The following is a 20535-nucleotide window of genomic DNA, read 5'->3' as shown; positions in this document are numbered from 1 at the left end:
TCATTTATTGAATACAAAGAAAGAGTTGAATTCATAGCTAAATTAAAAAAATAAACTAAGATTTAATTCTTTTTTTTGTTTTCAAAATATGGTTTAGTTTTAAAAAATATAGATAGAAAATAGATAACAAAGCAATAAAATTAGAGGTGGAGTGAGTTTTTTTATAGGCTTGATTTTCAAATATCAAAAATTGAAAAAGAAATTAGTTAGGAAACCAATCTTAGTTTTGATTTTGAAAACATTTCTAAAATATGGATATAATTAAAAACCAATCAATAGAAGCGAGGTTAAGTTTAAGTCTGAAAAAAGCAAAAAAACAAAATCAAATAGTTTTCAAAGGAGAGGTTGCGCTAATTTGAGTCATAAAACCTCTCAATTTTGTGTGCTATTTTTTGTTTTGTTTTGAGAAGGTGGATTTTGTCATGGTCAATTCTTTAATAAGTGTATAATGCAATTTTAATGATGTATGTAATGGTACAAGGTGACTAGATTTAGCAACCATGAAATTTTCTAAACAAAAACGTCAAAAAAAAATTTAAGTTTATGTTTTGAAAACTAAAAATCATCGTATATATTATATTCCAATTAATTTAAAATATGATGATTAATCTTCCAATAACTTATGAAAAGTTTAATGAAGAAATATTCTAAATCTTAAATTTCACTGGCCATATAGAATCCAAACTTTGAAATAATTTTGATAAGGCTAAGGTGCATGAGATTAGAAAAATAATAATCAATATATACCTTTTAATTAATAATAATTATAACTTAAACTTTTTAAAGTAGTTAGTAAGGATTTTATGATGTATAGACAAATAATGAAATAAAAAATAGATATAGGTATATAAAAAAAAAAAACATGATGTAGGGAATGATGCAATTGTTTGAAAAATAAATTTATATAATTGCTAGTGTCATTTGATTTAAATATTACCACTCTATCTAAACAATGTGTTGTGCATTTGCAAGTGTTATTTAACTATACCCCTCTCTCCAAAAAGGAAACTTTCACCTATAATAATATGTTTATACTATTCCTTCCACCCCACTTTGTTCTATGAACTTAGTTTAATGCATTGACAGAATTCCTACTTGAGAGGTCTCACGTTTAATCCTCCACGATTTTGTTGTTGTACTAAAAAAGCTTTAATTTACTTTTTCTCTCGTTCCTTCTATCTTGTCATTCATCTACATTTTATGAAATAAATAGATAAAGAAAAAAAAAAGTAAAGAATACCGACACTCTAATTTATGTAGTTCACTGATAATGTGTTAGTTAAGTTCACCAAGAAAATGGAGAACAATATCATTAGGAAGTGTGTATTAATTTGGAGTATAATACAAACTACACCATTAGAGTTAGTTAGAAAGTTTATATAGTGCATTTCTCTTATCGTAAATATACAAATTTTGAATAGGTTTTCATTCGGTCAAATAACAAATTCAAGGCATTCTAACAATATACTCTTAGTCATATAGTAAAATGATTAAGATTACTTGGAAAAACTACTCCAACTTTTTATCTTTGCCATTGATTACGAATGGTTTCACTTAGACATACAAATTAAAAATCACACAATGTTATTTTGGATTTTTCAAAAAATAAATATCACAGTCTTACTTATAGATGTTCTCTATAAATACACAACTAGTTTCATAAAAACAAAAAAACTAATATGATGTTTTCGTCTTACATTTTAACTCATGAAAATGATATATATATCAAGTTTATGAATATCCACTTATACATAGTGATATCATAACTAATTTCCAAATGTATAAAGTATAAAATTGCATGTTTTGTCAAACAAAATTTGCATGAAAAGCAAAAAATGACTTAGGTATGATGATTAGGACCTAAAGAAAAGTGTCTAATCAACCATCTAGTCTAAACTGATCTTATGAACCAAATATCAAAATTGACTCACAAAAGTAAGGTCCTTGTGTAAGCTTCATTTTTTTTTTACACAAATAATCTAATTAAACTATTGTTTTACACAAAAATCACAAATTCACTTAAGAAAATAATTTTTTTCTTTGTTTTTACAATATTATAAGAGAAAAGGATTAACCTCCCAACTTTGAAATCGATACTATAAACTTTATCTCAATACTCATCTTTGCTAACGTAAACTTATCATTCAAAATTCGAAAAGAAATAATGGTGTGGTGTGGTGTATTATATTAAAACATGTAGTCATGTGATGGTACTAAGTAGATGGTAGGAAAAGAAAAACAACTAGAAGTATACAAAAGAAGGTATATGTGCATGCACTGACAAACCCCACCAACAGAGATACATATATATGTGCATAATGTTCAACCTTAGAAAAATTAAAAAATAAAAACTTAGATTAATGGGGTTGAAAACTTGAAGTATGTAGCAAAATATTACATATTTATGCCTAAGTAGGCTCTTGAATTTTTTTTAAAAAAATGTCAAATAATTAGGTTATTAACGACACAAACTTGAACACTTATAGAAAAGACCATAACTAAAAATTAAAAGATTTATTATAAACGTTTTGAAAAGAAGACACAATATTGAAAATTCACATACCTAATCTTACATACATTTTAAAATTAGTAGGGACAATATAGTTGCAAATTTAAAAAAATTCATGAATTAAATGTTTAATTTTAACTTTAAAAAAAGCCATACATATATCGACTATAAAAAAGAAGGAAACTTCAACTGAAGTAAAAATATAAAGAAATAGATAATACCAGGATACTTTCTTCTATGACTAAGAAGAAAAAGAAGGAACTTTTTTGTTATGGTCAAGAGCCCAAGTCATTTATTCAACATTGGGTACGATTAAAATTGGAGGAATCTACTTATGTAATAGGTTGAATAAGTTTGATACGACCAAGACTTGAAATAGTACTACTAGTCATTTCTTAGTTGAGCTATGAAGAAAGGTTTTGATGACTCGTGGATATCGTTGATAATGGAGTATGTCACTTCTTTTTCAATTATGGTAAATGGTAGGCCAAAGGAGGTTTCACTCGGAATAGGAGTTTGGGACAATGAGATCAAAGATAATTTGTATTTGTCTTTATCATGTGTTAGAAGATTATTATTCGTACTATTTGTTTTTTCTTTTCCTAGTACAATAATAATTATAGAAATAAATGATCGAGCATCTAGTCTCGAGTGAGGAAAACCAACCCAATTATTGATTGAGCTAAAGTCACATTTAATTTTTTAACCTTATTCTTATCGTGCTATATGACCATTATTTTCAATTTGTGTTAAAGGCAACAAAATATAATTTTCATCAAAATTATTATCATCTTAGAGATATAATATACTAACGGCTATCAACTAGTACAATATCGATAATCTATTAAAATAGAAAAAAATTAATATTCGTTTAAAGGATTCAATCTTTAAACTAAGAAGTACGTACTACACGTCAATCATCGAATTATACTCATTTTAACGCCAATTAGAATAATAGAGACATTTAAGCAATAATAGTTTCCTTTTAGACAACATATGTGTGATTGTGACATCCAATTTTCTCTTTTTCCAATTCCGACCTCGTGAAGTGACTCATGCAGCACAATCACATTGTACAACTAGCTGCTTTAATTTATTATCAGTTTTTTTTTTAATTTCAACAGTATAACAAGTGAAACTCGATAAATTCGAACATCTGATATGTTGATTTTATATATATATATATAATGAAATAAATTGAGTTATATTCAAACTAAAAAAATAACTTTTGTGTATTTGTGTTTGGAAGAATATGTACTGTATTTTGTTCTTAAATTTTAAGAATACAACTGGTTAACCATGGAGCTTTTAAGAATAGATATATTTGGTCTAAATTTTCACGATGTATCGTTTTAATCTCTCCAAGTTTTTAAAAATAGATATAAGACGTCTAATTACTAAAGGTCCGTTTGGATCTAATTAACAACAATTTTTTTTTCAATAATACATTTCCTTTACACACTTTTTTTTGAAAATAAGTTTAAAATTTAGACACTTAATTTTTAGTTAGACTTTTTTTATATGTGAAATTGGTTTTTAAAGATTTATTTAAAATAGATTATTTTATAAATAGATTTTTAAAAAATGCATTATTTTAATTTATCAAACACTACCATTTTTTTCGAAATATTTTTTTTGACAAAATTAAACACTTTATAATCTCAATCAAACACATCCTAACGTAAATCAACAATTTAATTTCTAAAATTATAAGAAAAAAAATTTAGAGAAGAGAGTTTTTTTTTTCTCAATTTAGAATATTAATAATAAAACATATTTTAAAAAAATTAAATCTAATCTTAAAAAATCTCAACCAAGCAAATAAAATTTAAAAATTAGTTTTTTTTAAAAAAATTAACACTCCATCAAACAAAATTTATTATACTTGATTTTTCTATGAAGTGTAAATATTTTATCACATGTTATACTTTTTACCATTGGAAGAAAAGCTATGAACTAAGCATACGCAGCTATGAAACCCAGGACTAAAAGTTAATTAATTAATTTGTCATTTCATTCTCTCTCTCTACTTTTTTTTTTTCTTTTTCTGTATGTTGGATATGAGAAATTATTATAATTGGAATAATGGGTTTAGGTTTGTTCAAAAGAAAAGAGAAAAAGAAAGTGTACGATGATTGGTTGTCTTATTATTTTGGAAGTAAATCCTCACGCGGAGACCAATTTGGTTGGTTGGGTATATATGCCTTTGCCTATGCCCCCCTCCCCCCTCCCCCTCCCTCCTTCTTTCATATTCATTCATTAACCTTCACAAACCCACCTTTTCTTTCTTTCTTTCTTCTCTTTTTAATATAAAGGACCACCACAAAAAACATTATATTCAACTTGTTACCCTAGTCTACAAGGGGTCGTTTGGCCCTCCAACTATGAAGAATGGAGGGGGCTATCCATATTTGCTCGGGTTATCATAATCTTAGGATTATGATTAGATTCAACTTTTTTTTTTCTTATTATTATTCATCTGTCACCATTCTCCATTCTCCACTTTCACTATTCCTCACTCCCGTTTCACTATTTTTCACTCTCTCATATCTCCTATGTAAATATTCTTCACTCCCTCCTTTTACTATTTATCACATTGTCAAACATAGATTATAATAACTCAAATTGTAATTATTTGCACTCCAAACACATACTATAATAACTCACTTTATGTCCCAAACGTTTCCTAAAAGTTCATCATTTCCAATTTCTCGTGATGATTAAATTCAATCTTATCCAACAATATATCGTTTTGATAATATTTGGAGTATGAGAATCAAATCTTTGAACTTTAAGTTGATACTCTAAATTAGTTTATATTGATTTTGACAAAAGAAAAAATGATGTAGTGTTGTTTAAAAAAAATGAATAAATAAAACCATAAAGGTTTACCTTAAAAATATAATTGGTTACCTCATCAACCAAACACCCTTTTAAAAGTGACCTGTGATCCTTCTTTTGAGTGTTAGAGGTTTAAAAAATTGGATTTAGCCCTCTAATAAAATTTGTGTTTTAGTTCAATAATAATGAGATGGAACATTTTAATTTACAATAGTAAGTCACTTAGAGTTACGGTATATTTTGTTTTACGACTAAAAAAAGTCGATAATTAATTACTTCACTAACATGAGTTAGATAGTCAATGTCAAATGATAATAGGTGGGATTTAATTTATGTTAATTATTCTTAAAAGTAGACATAATAAAAAGGCCATATTGATAAATTATATATTGTTACACAAAATTCTTTTGTAGATCACAAAGGGGAGAAAAAAAAAAGGATTTGTAGAGTTGTAATCCATGTGATTGCAATGGTGGGTTTTATAATAAAATATGATAAAGGTTGTGTGGTTGAATGAGATAATTTGGGGTTTGAGTGGGATTTTGGTCCCCAATTCTCTCCTAGAAGAAAATAATTATTAAGGAGATTATATGGTTGGGCCAAACAAGAAAACATCTCAACCTCAATTATATGTGTTTAATGTTTTCATTCTTTTTATAAGAAACAAATTACATTATTATTTGTATAAAGTAGAAGAGCATGTAGACATAAATGGATTGGTCAATGTTATTTATTGTAACAAAAATTAAGTTTACACATCCATGCATGTTACTTTTCTTTTATCATTACTTAATCAAATAGATCAAGAGTATATATATATACAATAGTGACTACATTCACATCGTTGATATAAAATTTAAAATAAAAGTTTAAATCGAAATAAAAAATTTAAAACTACGACAAACAAATGATACAATGAAAGGTAGTCATCGTTATTTACAATTCAATCTTTAATCTAAGTAATAAAGTAGAAAATTCTACCTTTAATTTTGTTATGCTTCTTTTCTATGTAACTTTAGTAGTCTCTTGAATTATAATAGACGACCCTTAATGTTTTTATTAGCACAATTAACTAACACAAGTGTGAGAATTAACATAATAATAGTCTAGTAGTTAAAGCATCAATTCATCTGTTTGAGATCGAAGTTCAAAATTTCTTTACTCGCACGTTCGTCATGTAAAAAAAAAATATAAACAAGTGATAATAATATTCAAAGCATCTACTCATTTTTTACTCACTTTGACAAAGCATAGGATGTCGTGAATATAATTTTTTTTAACATTTTAACGAAAATTATATATCTTTTATTTTATTTTTTAATAAGTAATAAACAAATACATTCCTTTGGCCGACTCATAAAGCCTCTTTCTCTTGAATTAAAATTTTAAAATTTTCTATGTTGTAAAAGGGTTGGAAGATTATGAAGAAAAAAAATAATATATAGGTGGCACCTGTCTGATGTCATGTGATTGGGGAATAAAAAGATTAAATCAGATAATATAATTTTATTTGGGATAAATAATTGAAATTGAACTTTTAATTGAATTATGAATAATGGATAATTAATCATTGAATAAACTTAAACAATTAAATGTTTCCCAAATGAACGTTTTTAAGATTTATTTATCATCGAAACAAAAGGGAAGAGTACATTTGAAAAATTGATTTATTTAATTCATGAATTAGGCACACATTAGAGATTGTCCCATCCACTATAGTTGAGTAACGATTTTTGTTTCTAATAGATAAAATGGTAATTATAATTGATGGTCATTTTAAGAATATAATAACATTTAATTTTTTTTTGCAAATATAGTAAAACTAAGATAGAATTATATGATCTATCAATGACAGACAAATATTTACAACATAGTCTATTGGTGATAAATTTTTATCATTGATAAAATTGAATAAATTTTGCTATATTTACAATTTTTTTAAAACGTAATTACTATATACTTGATTATTTTATATTTAATGACTAAATTTGCAACTATTCTTAGATAAAATAACAAGAAAATTGATTCGAGTCGAATGAGGTCGAGAGTCAGATTTTGATAGGTTGGACACCTTCAGCCTGACCCATGCTTGAGATATGGATCATGGGCCATTAGTTTAGAAAGAAAATTGAACTTCCATAGGGAACACACTTTTGGCCAACTCATTCAACTCATAAATGTGTGTTTATGGAATGACATATGTGTGTTTATGGAATGACATGTGTTTCGAGTATGTTCTTAAATATGATTGATTGATTCTAAAGTTTAAATCAGATGATGAAATTAAATTTAATTATATATCACTAAAGATGATTTAACAAGTTCATGCTACAGGTGCAAGTGCAAGTTAGTGTAAATGTTGAAACCGATAGTGTTGATATGATTTTGGTTTTGAGCCCAATTGGCCTTCTATTTTTCTTTTTCCAAACTTTATCAAAAAAAATTCTCAAAAATCAACTTAGTTTTATTTATTTTTCAATTAAAATTGATAATTCAGTCTTTCTTTACTCTTAGACAATATATATAAAGAAACAATTTGTACACAATATAATTTATATATACACTATATGAAAATTGATCGGTGAGGTGATGCTAAAAAAAACACGAATGAACAATATCAAAAAATAGAAAAAGAAAAATATCTTTAATATTGATTTTCGATTGACATTAAAGTAAAAGAAGGAATAATTAATTTTATTTTAAACCGATAATATTGAAATATCTTTAATGTCTCTCTTTTAAATTTCAAACTTGTTAATCCTCAATTATTTTTGTTGCAAATCCTCCGTTTTCATTTTCCTCTCTCACCTCCATGACTTTCTTTTTCGATGTGTTTAAAAATATACTGAAAATGTAAATATATCAAATATATTGTTCGATATATGAGACGATACGTTGTAAAAGATTGTTTTGTTAATAAGCTTATCAAATATACCCTAATTTATATTTTTAAAAATTCAAACATATATAAAATATATTGTGGCAAAAATATATTGGTAGAAGTGAATTTTATTTAATTATTAGCCCATGTATAAAACGTAAGCCCATGATAGTGTACCTCAGTTGAGCCCAAAAGTCCATCAAGTTTTCTACTCCTAACGCCACGTATAAGGACAGCAAACGCGCATTTGAAAAGGATTCAGTCAATACCCAATAGCCACAAGCCACGTTAGTAAATCACTATCACAGACTTCACCGTCGGTCAATTAATAACTCGCTTTCTCGAGTCAATATCCAAGACTTAGCTATGCATTGTCCATTTTCCAGTCTCACACCCAATTTAATCAAAATCTGTTTGATTAAATCACAAAAATTAAATCTCCAAATTTTGATTTTCTAAACTTTTAGACATTTATAAATTTGAGAGATCAACTTTATAAATAAATTTAAAGAAAAAAAAAAAAACAAACAAAAGACTTAGCTCCTAAGCAAATGATCAAACTTATATGTATAGATGATAAATTTGCAATTATATTATTCGAAGTCTTACTTCACGGCGGTGCTTTCTAGAATGGTATGTGTAAATAATTCTTTTGTTTTATTATATGGTCTCCAAGACTTTGGACTATTTTTGTTTGATAGTTTTCTTTATCACATATTATATGATTGGTTAGGAATTCCTTTGATTTATGTGTGTGTCTTTTTTTAAATTATTATTGAAGTAACACTTTTAAATTTTTTTAGTTATTGAAGTTTCTACCCTAGAAAATGAAGGTGGAATATCAATTTTGATTAGGTCAAATTGTAATTTAAATCCTTATACATCATCATCATGTGATATATATTGTTAGTTAACATTTATTGTATACTTTCAATCCAATATTTTAAAAATTTTAAAATTATGGCAAGTCTATTAATTATATTTAAAATTTATATTAATTTAAAATGTTTTTAGTTAATGATAGATAACTACTCCTAAGGATTCTATCAATAATAATTAAGAGATAATTATTTAGTAAAAAAAAAATTACAAGAAAAACTTTGAGAGGATGCTAAAATTACAATAACATGGATGATATTGTTTTTCTTTCTAGTAACGTGACAAAAATGCAAAATACTAATAACAAGAAAAAGTATCATTCAATTTGAATATTAGATTATAAAGAAAGATATCTCGTTTGGGTATTTGACTTCACATAGAAAGAATTATTGAGCCACTCCAACTCAACTCCATTCAAACCCTCCACCAAAGCTCTAACATCAAGAAGGTTCATGAGCCCATCTCCCTCTTGAGTAAACTCGTAGCCTCCTAAAATTACAACTCCAATGTGATTTTTGAAGTACTTTCCTCCATTGCATTAGGAAGTTCGGCCAAGATTTTTGAGTTTTGAACCATTTGTCCATTTCTAAATATCCTTCCAATATTGGACTTGTCCATGCAAGAACCAATCTATTAACTTGCCTTCGATTATATTTTCTATTCTTCAATTATTTTATTTTAAAGATTAAATTTATCTCATTTTAAATTATGATTTGCATATTTTTTTAATAGATTAAATGGGTGAATTATTAGTTAAATTTTAAAAATAAAAACAAATTTATAAAAACTAAAAACTCTTTTGATAATTATTTAAGTTTTTAAATTCTTTTTTATCTACTTTTTACACGTGTTTTTAAGAATTATGCAAAATTTGACTATAAAGTCACAGTTGGTTTATGTGGTTTTCTATTTTCAAAAATTAATCTTGTAAATATTAATTTTAACTTTCTCATATTTTTTTTTTACTAATATGTTAAAAAACCAAGCAAAAAAACAGTTTTTGAAGACATGTTTTTATTTTTTAGATTTAACTAAGAAATCTACTATTTAATTAATAACTTAAGATGAAAACCAACTTAAGAAATTAAGATAGAGAAGATTTAATTATTTTAAAAAACCGATTCATCATCAAGGAGTTTTTTTCAAATTAAAACTTATTTTTGTTTTTTTTTTTTAAATTATACAACTTTTGTACAAAATAAGATACAACTAATTATTGAGAAAATTGACATAAAATTTCAAATACCATAAATCAAAATTGAGATAAAATAAATTAATTTTTTAAAAGAAAAATCAAAGAATTGCCTAATGATTTATTAATGAAATCGTAGAAACTTTCAAAACTAAAAAGAAACTGTTAAGTCCAAATCGTAGAAAACTAAACAAAAGCTTTGAAAACCACACGTACTTCAATTAAAATGAGTTAGAAAATAAAAACAAATTTTTAATAAAGTTGAGAATTAAAAAAGTGATAATAATAAGAACAGAAAACAAATAAAATAAAATAAAGGAGTGGACGTGTCTCAATCTCCCTAAAAGACGCGTTTTCTCTGCCGTCACTCACATCAGCATTCAACCAATTAGCTCAACTAACAACAATTATATCTTAAACTTCAAAATTAAATAAATAATCAACTAAATATTTTGATTTAACTCAAAAAAAAAAAAAAAATCAAAATTTGAATGTATATCATGTTATAATTTACCTGATATTTAAAATCGAGAGTCTCACGATTTGTTAGAACGCAAGAGACACTTTTAATGACTTATTAGAGACTCTTTTCAATTACTTTTTAGATATTTTTTTGTGATTTAGTGACTTTTTTAAGTTAAAAAATTTATGAGATATAAAATTAAAATGATCTTTTTCAAATACAAATTTATCAGCTTGAGTTCTAATTTTTCAAATTGTTATAAGTTTGAGGTTTCTTTCAACAAATCTATAAATTTAAAGTATAGTTATAATTACTATTATAATTTATAACAGTGAACAACTTGAGAAAGATTTGAACTTGGAAACCTATACTAAATCTGAGCTTTTGAATAGTGATGTTTTTTTTTTTTAAAAAAAAAAATTATCATAAATTTATTAATTACTATAAAAAAAAAATCAAAATAGACATTAAAATTGTAGGTTAGCCTAATAATTAAAAGGAGGGAAAAACTTTCCACTATATTGACAAATCTCTACGGCATCCTTCATTTCCTCGAAACTTCTCTTTTCCCCCTCAATTTTCCCTTATTTATCACTCCATTTCTTCACCAACCTTCTCTTCATACACCCACCCCCTCTCTTTTCTCTCTTAATTAAACTCCCATTTCTTTCTGCTTCTTTCTTTGTCTTCTTCCTTTTCGACGACCCCGAGGTGATCACAGAAAACCCAATTATGGATCAAAACTACAACTCTTTCTGTCAATTCAGCGATCAGCTTCGGCTTCAGACTGCTAATCTTGCCAATTTGTCCACCAATGATTCCATTTGGAGCAACTCCTTTGTCTCTAAGAAGAATCACAACAACTTCGATGTTCGCGTCGGAGCCGAGCTTTCTTCTTCTAACTCCGACTCTTATAAACTTCCCTCCGACCTTAACACTCTTAATAACGGTAAGTTTGCTTAAACTCAACGATAAATTTATTTATTGTGATCAATTTAGAATTTGGAATTATGTTAGCATCTTGAAGGAGAAAATGAACGATTGACATCTTATTATGTTTATAATTTAAACAGACGGTTGGAACAGTTTCAAAACAAGTGGGTCAGATCTTCTCAACATGAACACGAAGCCACTTGGGTTGGCCAACAAAACCAAGGATCCGGTGAACGATTACGAAATATGGAACAGTTTCAAGCCGGGAACCGGGTTGGATCATATAGGCATTAACCCAAACCCGAAACATCTCGGGTCAAGCAACACAAATATCAACGATCAAACGAACGATTTCGGGTCATGGAACAGTTTCAAGTCAGGAATTGGGTCGAACTTTCTAAACCCTAAACCGAATCCAATCGGGTCAGGCACAAACCCAAAGGATTCAGTGAACGAATACGGATTATGGAACAATTTGAAGCCAAAACCCACCGCTGATTACAACGGATTCAACGACGGGTGGAAAATCGGACCAACGGTGCCGGGAAAAAACCAGAACTCTAAGGAAATCGAAACTAACAATGGTGTGGGAAATTACAGGAAGGGATTGTCCTACAAATTGGGGGTTCCGGCAAATAGTAACGGGAATTTTAATTGGAAGAACAACGTGGGTGAGGTAGCTGAGCAGGGCGGAGGGAAAGGGGGGAAGAAAGGGAATAAGGGGAAAAATGAAGCGGAGAAAGAGAAGAGGTTCAAGACGTTGCCGGCGGCGGAGGCGCTGCCGAGGAATGAGAGAATCGGCGGGTATATATTCGTGTGCAATAACGATACGATGGCGGAGAATTTGAAACGGCAGCTTTTTGGTTTGCCGCCACGATATAGGGATTCAGTTAGGGCAATAACGCCGGGGCTGCCGCTTTTTCTGTATAATTACTCCACCCACCAACTTCATGGAGTTTTTGAGGTTAGGATTTATTTATTAATTTTCCGTTAAACTTTGGTTTTATAATTAATTAGTAAATAATTAATGGTTAAAGTATTCTTGTGAGAATGATTAAGGAATGATTAATAAACATGAAATAATGTCAGGCTGCAAGCTTTGGAGGAACAAATATTGATCCGACGGCTTGGGAGGATAAGAAATGCCCCGGAGAATCCCGTTTCCCTGCTCAGGTATATATATATACACATTTCACATATCATCTTACTAATATAATGTTCAAAATTAATTCAATACATTACTTAATTTATGATTATTTTTAATCAAGATTGAAGTACAAGTTTTAAATTTATGTTTAAAAAGTTTTTAATACTAAATTTGTAATTGAATGTGTAGGTGAAAGTAATAACAAGGCAAATATGCGTGCCATTGGAAGAGGATTCATTCAGGCCAATTCTTCACCACTATGATGGCCCTAAATTCCGACTTGAGCTTAGTATTCCGGAGGCTATTTCTCTCCTTGATGTTCTTTCTCACCAAAATTCTTAAACTTTACCACATTTACTTGACTCTAGCTACCTACGAGAATAAATCCTTCATGTAAATACTTATAGATCACGTAGATTTTTTATCTTTTATATAAATAATAATACTCGAAATTTGAAATATCTTATATCATATCAATTAGTTTGTAAGGAAAATATAATTTAGATTTATTAAACTGAGTTATAGTAATAAATTCATGTGATGACATTTTTATTTAGATTTCTAAATTTTAATGGAATTCCACTGGTATGTGAATCATAAACAAATAAGCAAAGACAAAAAAGAGTACTATTTTAATAGATTATGACATAGAAATAGTTAATTGTTTGATTACCTGAACTTCCAATAATAATAAAAGTAATTTTATTTACTACCATCATCCAATCTAAAGTTTCAAAACTAAAAAATCAAGAAAAAACCAATTCTTACTTGAAACCATATAAACAAGTGTTGAAATTTTTTACAATAGCCTAACAAAAGAAGATCACATGATCCCATCGCATAAAATTGATCATTTGTATAATTTCCTCCATCCTCTATTTTCAGTTTTCTTTCATTTTCCCTTCATCCAAACACCCTAATCCCACAATCACTTTTTAAGTATAAGTGACATAGAACAACAAACCAAGAGTATAAAAATGCAATTCAAATTCCATTATTCTATGATGGCATCAAAGATAGTTTCAATGACAGGCAGGGCAGTGAGCCAAACCATTCTCATTGCATGCTCCACATCTCTCCTTTGTGTCCCCTTTTATCACTTTACAGCTCCCTCCACATTCATAACATGGCACAAACCTCGCTCCCCCGCATCCTTCACACCCCTGACGACCTGCTCCCGTCTCCACTGCTGCCCGACGTAGTATTCTTCGAAGCTTTCCCATTTCGTTTAGTGCCACCACCTCATCTGCCCCTCCGATATATCTATTAAGAATGTATATGTAAACAGTTAAATTATCGTATCCATCGATCTAAAGGTTAAGAGAAATCAAATTAAAAAAAAAACAAAAAACAAAAAAGAAAATTGTTACTTTAAAATCGATTGTAAAAACAAAATTAAAAATATAAGCAATGAAATTAAATATTTTTAATACAAAAGAATTAGTGACTAAAAGTATATATTTATTCAAAAGAGTTCAGTGGTAATTTAAAACTACCTTCCCTTCACAAACATTTTCGGTACCGTCGCCTCGTCTCCGAGCAACTCCTTAAGCTCCTTCAAAAACTCGCCGTGCAACGCCACATCACGCTCGTCGACGACCACCTGCTGCAACTCCAGCACCGACTTCACTCTGTTACAATCCTCAAACGTCCGCCGTACGCCCCTCAACGACGTCGTATACAGAACCACCGTCTCCGCCCCTCCTGGCGGGCACTTCTCCGGAAACTCACTCAGCGGGTCGAATCGAACCGGTTTCTGCCCCTCTCTTTCTCTCTCCTCTCTATCCCTCACGAGAAATATGTTCTCTTTAACCGACTTGAACCGGTCCGGGTCGCCGGTTCTTTGCTCCGGCTTCTCCGGTCCGGGTCTAAAAGTAGCCGTTTTCCTCAACCCAGCAGTCTTAGATTCGGCGGTCGGCTTGGAGGAAGGCGATAACTTGGCGTCAAGCTCTGCTACCGTGTGGAAACTCGAGCTCTTACGTGGGGGTTGTTTAGCAACTACAACGGCGGGAGTTGCGGCGGTGACAGCAAGGGGATTTGTCGGGGGTGGTTCTGTAACAGAGCGGAGAGCAGGTTTAAGGTCTTCAAGGGCTTTACTAACCTCATCCCATGAATGAGGAGCTTCCGACTCGAAACTACTAAGCTTCTCCAAAATCGGAACCGGAACAATAGCCGATTTCTCCTCCTTCACAGGAGGCTCCTCAGGTGGTGGCGGTAACTCCTCCATGACTTTAACCCAAGGTTCCTCTATGGCGTTTATGTCAAAAACCGCAAAGCTGGCTGGCGCCGGACGGTACACGTCGACGGTGGCCTCAATTCGCTTGGAAGAGGTGCACCCCATTGCCGTCGATGAAGTTCCGGCGGTTGAGTATAGGATTTTTTTAAAAAAGAATATATATCTGTTGGGATTTTAAGTTTTTGGGGTTATAGCTTATAGAAGTGTGGAATTGGAAATGTGGTGGGAAATCGGGGGATGGGACAGTGAGGGGTTTTGTGTGGTTGAAATGTGAAGGAATTAAGCTTATCGGATTTTGAAGTTTTTGTGTGATTCTGTACAACGCCTCAGGTTGAGAAGTGGTGTATGACTCGACACGTGGACTTCGTAGATGTTTGCCACGTTAGCTGTCTTTTTGGTAAGATTTATTTTGCCATTTTTGGTGGGTGCCTTACAAATTTGGCCCATCTCTTCCCTTGTGTTCTTCAAATGTTTGATTTTAGTTATTAAATCAAATAAATCTTAATTGATTGATTAATTTGTGGGGTTAAATAGTTTGTTATTAGCATGTGTTTAAAAGGTTTGTGTTTAGAATATTAATAATTATATATATACTTATTTAAAATTTTTTTTAACTGCGAAAGCATGAGTAGATTTGTTCTCCTCTCTAAAGATGTAACAAAAATGAACAATATTAACGATGTTTTCAACGTAAATTAAATGAGATGTGATCAAGTGTTGTGCTAACATTTGTGAGTGACAACATAGACTAGATCTATTTATTAATTGAAGAATATGATTTGGAGAATTAAGTGAACATTCTCAGATTTAAGCATGTATTTCAACTGGTTAATTACATCTTGTGTTTGAATTTTCACACATGTATGTTTAAAGAAGAATTAAAGTTACCATTTCACAATTATTGTTTTTAATCGTATCATAAGATTTTTACAAAATATGGAAACCAAATATCACAAATGTGGATATTTGAAAACAAATTTCTTGTAAGAACAAAAAAATCCCTACCTCTTTGGCCACATATTCAAGTTGTATCTAAAACGACTTTATTTTTTTATTTTTGTTCTTTCATAAAGGATAAAAATATACATTTTAAGGATAAGAACGTGAATCATACATTTTTATTTAAATTTTTAGTGTTTCTAATTCTATAATTTTTTCATTTCTAAAGCTAAGACAAGTCTAAAAGACAGTATTAAGATAAATCACTGTCGAAAATTTGAATATAATTTAGTAGGTAAGAGATTAAATTGTGATTCCAAAGCTCCATCATATTGTTCAATCCTCACCCCAATGATAAATTGAACTAAGAAAAACCATCCAGGGAACTAAACAGAAATTCAATTGAGGTTCAGTTCAAGCTTTGGATGTAATGTTGAAGTCTACAATGTTTACTAAAGTTGGAGCAACTAATCGTAACCTTCAGAACTTCATTGAGAAGGAAATTAACAAATTTTAAACAAATTTGCAGCTTTAGAATGTTGGTGTTACAGCATTCTTCCAAGCCTAGAAGAAGCATATGATTGCTATATATAAAATTGCCTATATTTGTGTACACACAAACACACACACACACCCCGTCACACACATTCAAATGGTAAATCTCAGCCAAATATATTCATATGACCTAAAATTAGCCGTTTGAAGAATACATCAGAGTGAAAAAATATTGTATGGTTAAAGGGCTAAGCGGTTTCGGTACCTCATTTTCCTCCATTTTAAGAAGGGTTCAATCCTGGAAAATGTAGCTTCTCTTCTGTATTTTTCCATAAAGAGTGAAGAGTGTCCAAACTAGAACTACAAAAAGGAAACAACAGTTGCTAACTTAACTGTATATGAATGCGAGGATTACCGTCATCATGCTGCTAACAAGTATCCATACCCAACCGCCGCTGGTCGAGCACGTTTTCTCCGATTGACAATCTCCAAAAAACATGAGAATTTTAGCTGATATTAGCCTCAGAGTTGCAATGCACATGAAAAGAAAACTCACGGCTAGCACGGCGAGTTCTTTACTTTCCAGCTTTGCTTGATTGTTTAATATTTTTTCAATATCTAAGCTGTAATGAGAAGAGGGGTAGGTAATCAGAAAAATCAGATCCTAATTAAGAGAGTTGGGAGTCAAATAAGAAAAAGAAAGCCATATATAAGATCTATATTGCAAAATGAACATTCAGAAACAATGCATTCATGAATAATCCATACATAAACTAACATTTTAAGCCCTTTAAAACTCAATATAAAATATATAAATTCATCCATTCCTAGTAGACATGTCACTTTTCTCCCAGGAACCCTCCAATCCTAAAGGTCAGGGTTGGGAGAGGGTATTTTTCCCCATCACCTAAACGGGAAAGGAGACGAAGAATATGTTCACTGTCCTCCCACTTGTTGAAGGAGAAGTTAATCTTTTAAATGAGATACCACGAGGAGAATTAACTACTAAATTGAGAATTTCTTTTCAAAGGGAAGGGGAGTAGTGAGGGTGGCAGGGAAGGGGTAAGAAGAATGAAGCCATCCCTGTCGCTGCCCTGATAACACTCCTAATCCCGAATGGAAAATGAAATAGCTGATTCTACTGACATCATCCTATGAAAACTAATGGACGTAGCTAATTGATTGAGAAAGAAAAATAAGTACATAAAGCTTATGTATTAGGAAAGTATTTTATATCTAACCTGAGCATATTGTTCTCTCTGACCAATTCATTCATTTGAGATGTAGTAGCCATCTTCCATGATTTGAAGTGAGCTATTTCTTTTTCCTAAAAAATGGTAAAGGTACATGTATGAATAGAATGATGGAAGCTCTTTGTTGATTTGTAGTAACTAATCAGAAAATACAAGAAAGCAGTTACTCACAATTGTTTCCTTCCAAACCATGAGATCCGTGATAGCTAACTTAGTATTCTCCAGAAGCAATGATATTCTAACTATTTCTTTTTCAAGATCTGGTAAGAGTTTCCCTTGGCGTCGGTTCAATTCTTTGATATACTCCTCTAGCACAGACAAATTAGATTCAAGTGACCTCACCTTTTGCATCAATATCTTCAGGACAGTGTCACCAGGTATTCTACCGTTCAGCTGTTGTCTAGCTTCAATTACAGGATCAGGAAATTTGTTAACTTTCACATTTTTTGCAACCTCTAGAGCAAGACTTGTCGGATCATCCATGCTTTCTGGCCCTGCACCAGCACTTGACAAGTTATTCTCATCATTTTCTAACTCATTAACTGGGCCAACATCTGAATTTACAGAAGGCGACACAGTTGAATTAGGTTCTTCTAGTGAAATTTTCTTGGGAGCAGCTTTTGAAGAGGTGACAATGAGATCTTCAAGCATCCTCCCCATGGCATCAACACCATAGACTTCTACTATACTCAATGTGCAGTAAAACTCTGATCCATAATGACTAAGCAGATCCAGCTTTAAGTACCTAACCCATTTTGGTTCTGGCAGCTGGAAGACTTGAGCATGTTTTACATTAGCAGCAACAAAATTTCCCAAGTTAGACCATGTCTCAGTTGGGTAGCTCAAACTGCCAGACAAATTGAATTCCTTGAAATTAGAAGAATAATGTTCAAAATTTGCAATTTTCACAGCATCAACCAAGGTCTCTTCTGAGAGCTCAATCACAACATACTTCCCTCCCACGGAACAAGGATTCCTCAGGTACTTATCATGGTCTTTCTCCAGTATATTACATGCTCCTTTTGCCTCCTTGTTATGAGCAACCACCTTTGCACCCTTCGATGCAGATGCATAGTTGTAATCCGATCCATCTGGTTCAAGCCGATGAGTGATGTTAACTAACTGGCTAGGCATTTTGCCTTCTTTATCTTTCATTGTAATGTTCCGAAACTCGTCCAAATTAAGATATGTGGGGCGAGAGCTTCTGCCACTAGGACTTTCCTGATGTTCTGTTGAGCATGGTTTCTTCTCCGGCTGTTGTACTTTACATATCAAAGATGAATATCCTAGTGCACTCAGTACTGCTTCTTCAAATGCCTTCGACTCTGGAAGTGAGTAATTGAAATTTGCATAGTTGTGATGAACATAGGATTGAATACAGTTCATTGACACATTAAGTTCAAAAGATGATCTAGAGGTCGTACTATTGCTTCCATTTGCTATAGATGAACAAGCGTGACCAGCCTTCTGATTTCCATGAGTATGGCAAGAAGTGCTTTTGTTTACAGAAGAAGAATCCCCTAGAAAATACAACTGCAGTCATTCTAACCTAATTTAAGGTATAAGTACAATGAAAAAACCTATTAAAAACATTACAGAGAGCCAAACTATTGATATCATCATCAAACAGAAAAATTCTAGGCAAAGACCGCGATCACATACACCAATCCAAAACCAATATTACAGCGATGCAGAACCAATTACTTTCTCAATATACATATATTTGCATAATAATTGTGAAAAAAAAAACAGAAAACAAAATTAAATTATCAATAAAACTCCCAGAGATTGTGTGTGTGTGTGTGTGTGTGTGGGGGGGGGGGGGGGGGGAGCGATATAAAGAATCAAACGGTAACAAATAAAAAGTATCCTCTATCCTATTCAACAAAATTGTAACACGAAATAGGAATCAAAACACAAACCAAATGAAGAAAGGTGGAGTTAAGATGACCCGAAATTGGCTATAAATGATAAGAAGCAAAACAAAAAGAACCCAAAAGAAAAACCCAGGAGACAAAATACATTAAAATGACGAAAAAAAAATAAAAAATGGGGAAATGGGGTTGGAGGATTATACCAGCATCGCCATAGCCAAGGACGAGCTCGGAGTATAATAAGCAGACAAGACAAGAGAGGGAAAAGAGGAAAGACCAGAAGAAGTCATAGAAACTGGTTCTCTTGTTAATGCAGTTGTTTTGGTTATGGTTGTTGGGATCTTTCTTGCCATTGTTTTTGCTCTTCTTCTTGCTTCTATATCTGATGCACAACAACTCATCTCGAGAATTCTGCATCTTCAACTACAAACAATGGGAGGAAGAGGAAGAGGAAGAGAAAAGGAAAGAAAAGGGGAAATTCAGTAATGGGTAAGTTGAAAAAAAGGAAATAGTAAATGAAAAGGCCATGGATTTTTGGGTTTGTATGTTTGTGGCTGATCCATTGCTATCAACTCCAGAGGTAGCGGAAACTACCTTCAGCCATTTGAAGAAGAGCGTTTATTTCGGGGGAAGAAATGATTCGTTCATAATTTTTTCTTCTTTTGCTGACGTGGAAAAAATAGGATGAAAACAAATAAAGTTTTAAGAAAGAAAAAAAAGAAAAAAAAGAAAAAGGGAAGTTGAAAATGTCATCAATATTCTTTGAAGTCCGGAAGGAATGACAAATTAAGGAGTCAAGCCAAATGATTGTTGTCTAATTGTTATTTGATTTTAATTGTTATGTATTTAATATAATATTGGATATTGATTATTATCTAAATAACCTTAGACTT

At 30.9% G+C, this 20535-nt stretch overlaps 3 protein-coding genes across 4 annotated transcripts; 1 reads left to right on the top strand and 2 right to left on the bottom strand.

The window, feature by feature from the left end:
- The first annotated feature begins 11361 nt into the window (after positions 1 to 11361).
- Positions 11362 to 13377, top strand: LOC101206530 (hypothetical protein). The gene is made up of 4 exons (XM_004143810.3): positions 11362 to 11714; positions 11839 to 12662; positions 12788 to 12871; positions 13035 to 13377. Exons 1-4 carry the CDS (start codon positions 11498 to 11500, stop codon positions 13185 to 13187), a joined length of 1278 nt encoding a protein of 425 aa, XP_004143858.1. The 5' UTR covers positions 11362 to 11497; the 3' UTR covers positions 13188 to 13377.
- Positions 13378 to 13589: 212 nt separating this feature from the next.
- Positions 13590 to 15358, bottom strand: LOC101208965. The gene is made up of 2 exons (XM_004143903.3): positions 14342 to 15358; positions 13590 to 14108 (listed from the first exon to the last, which is right to left on the bottom strand). Exons 1-2 carry the CDS (start codon positions 15184 to 15186, stop codon positions 13868 to 13870), a joined length of 1086 nt encoding a protein of 361 aa, XP_004143951.1. The 5' UTR covers positions 15187 to 15358; the 3' UTR covers positions 13590 to 13867.
- Positions 15359 to 16488: 1130 nt separating this feature from the next.
- Positions 16489 to 20283, bottom strand: LOC101208720 (SUN domain-containing protein 5). Of its 2 annotated transcripts, XM_011656388.2 has the most exons (5): positions 19846 to 20283; positions 19193 to 19288; positions 17940 to 19093; positions 17757 to 17842; positions 16489 to 17138 (listed from the first exon to the last, which is right to left on the bottom strand). In XM_011656388.2, the coding sequence occupies exons 1-5, from the start codon at positions 20057 to 20059 to the stop codon at positions 16904 to 16906; spliced, it is 1785 nt and encodes a 594-aa protein (XP_011654690.1). In that variant the 5' UTR covers positions 20060 to 20283; the 3' UTR covers positions 16489 to 16903. The 2 variants fall into 2 exon arrangements, with proteins under 2 accessions (XP_011654690.1, XP_011654688.1); XM_011656386.2 differs by having other exon boundaries at positions 17940 to 19288.
- Positions 20284 to 20535: the final 252 nt, after the last annotated feature.

Source organism: Cucumis sativus, chromosome 5 (assembly GCF_000004075.3).
Source record: "Cucumis sativus cultivar 9930 chromosome 5, Cucumber_9930_V3, whole genome shotgun sequence".
Lineage (NCBI taxonomy): Eukaryota > Viridiplantae > Streptophyta > Magnoliopsida > Cucurbitales > Cucurbitaceae > Cucumis > Cucumis sativus.
Note: the sequence above shows the minus strand (reverse complement) of the source record. Positions and strands in the feature narration are given on the sequence as shown.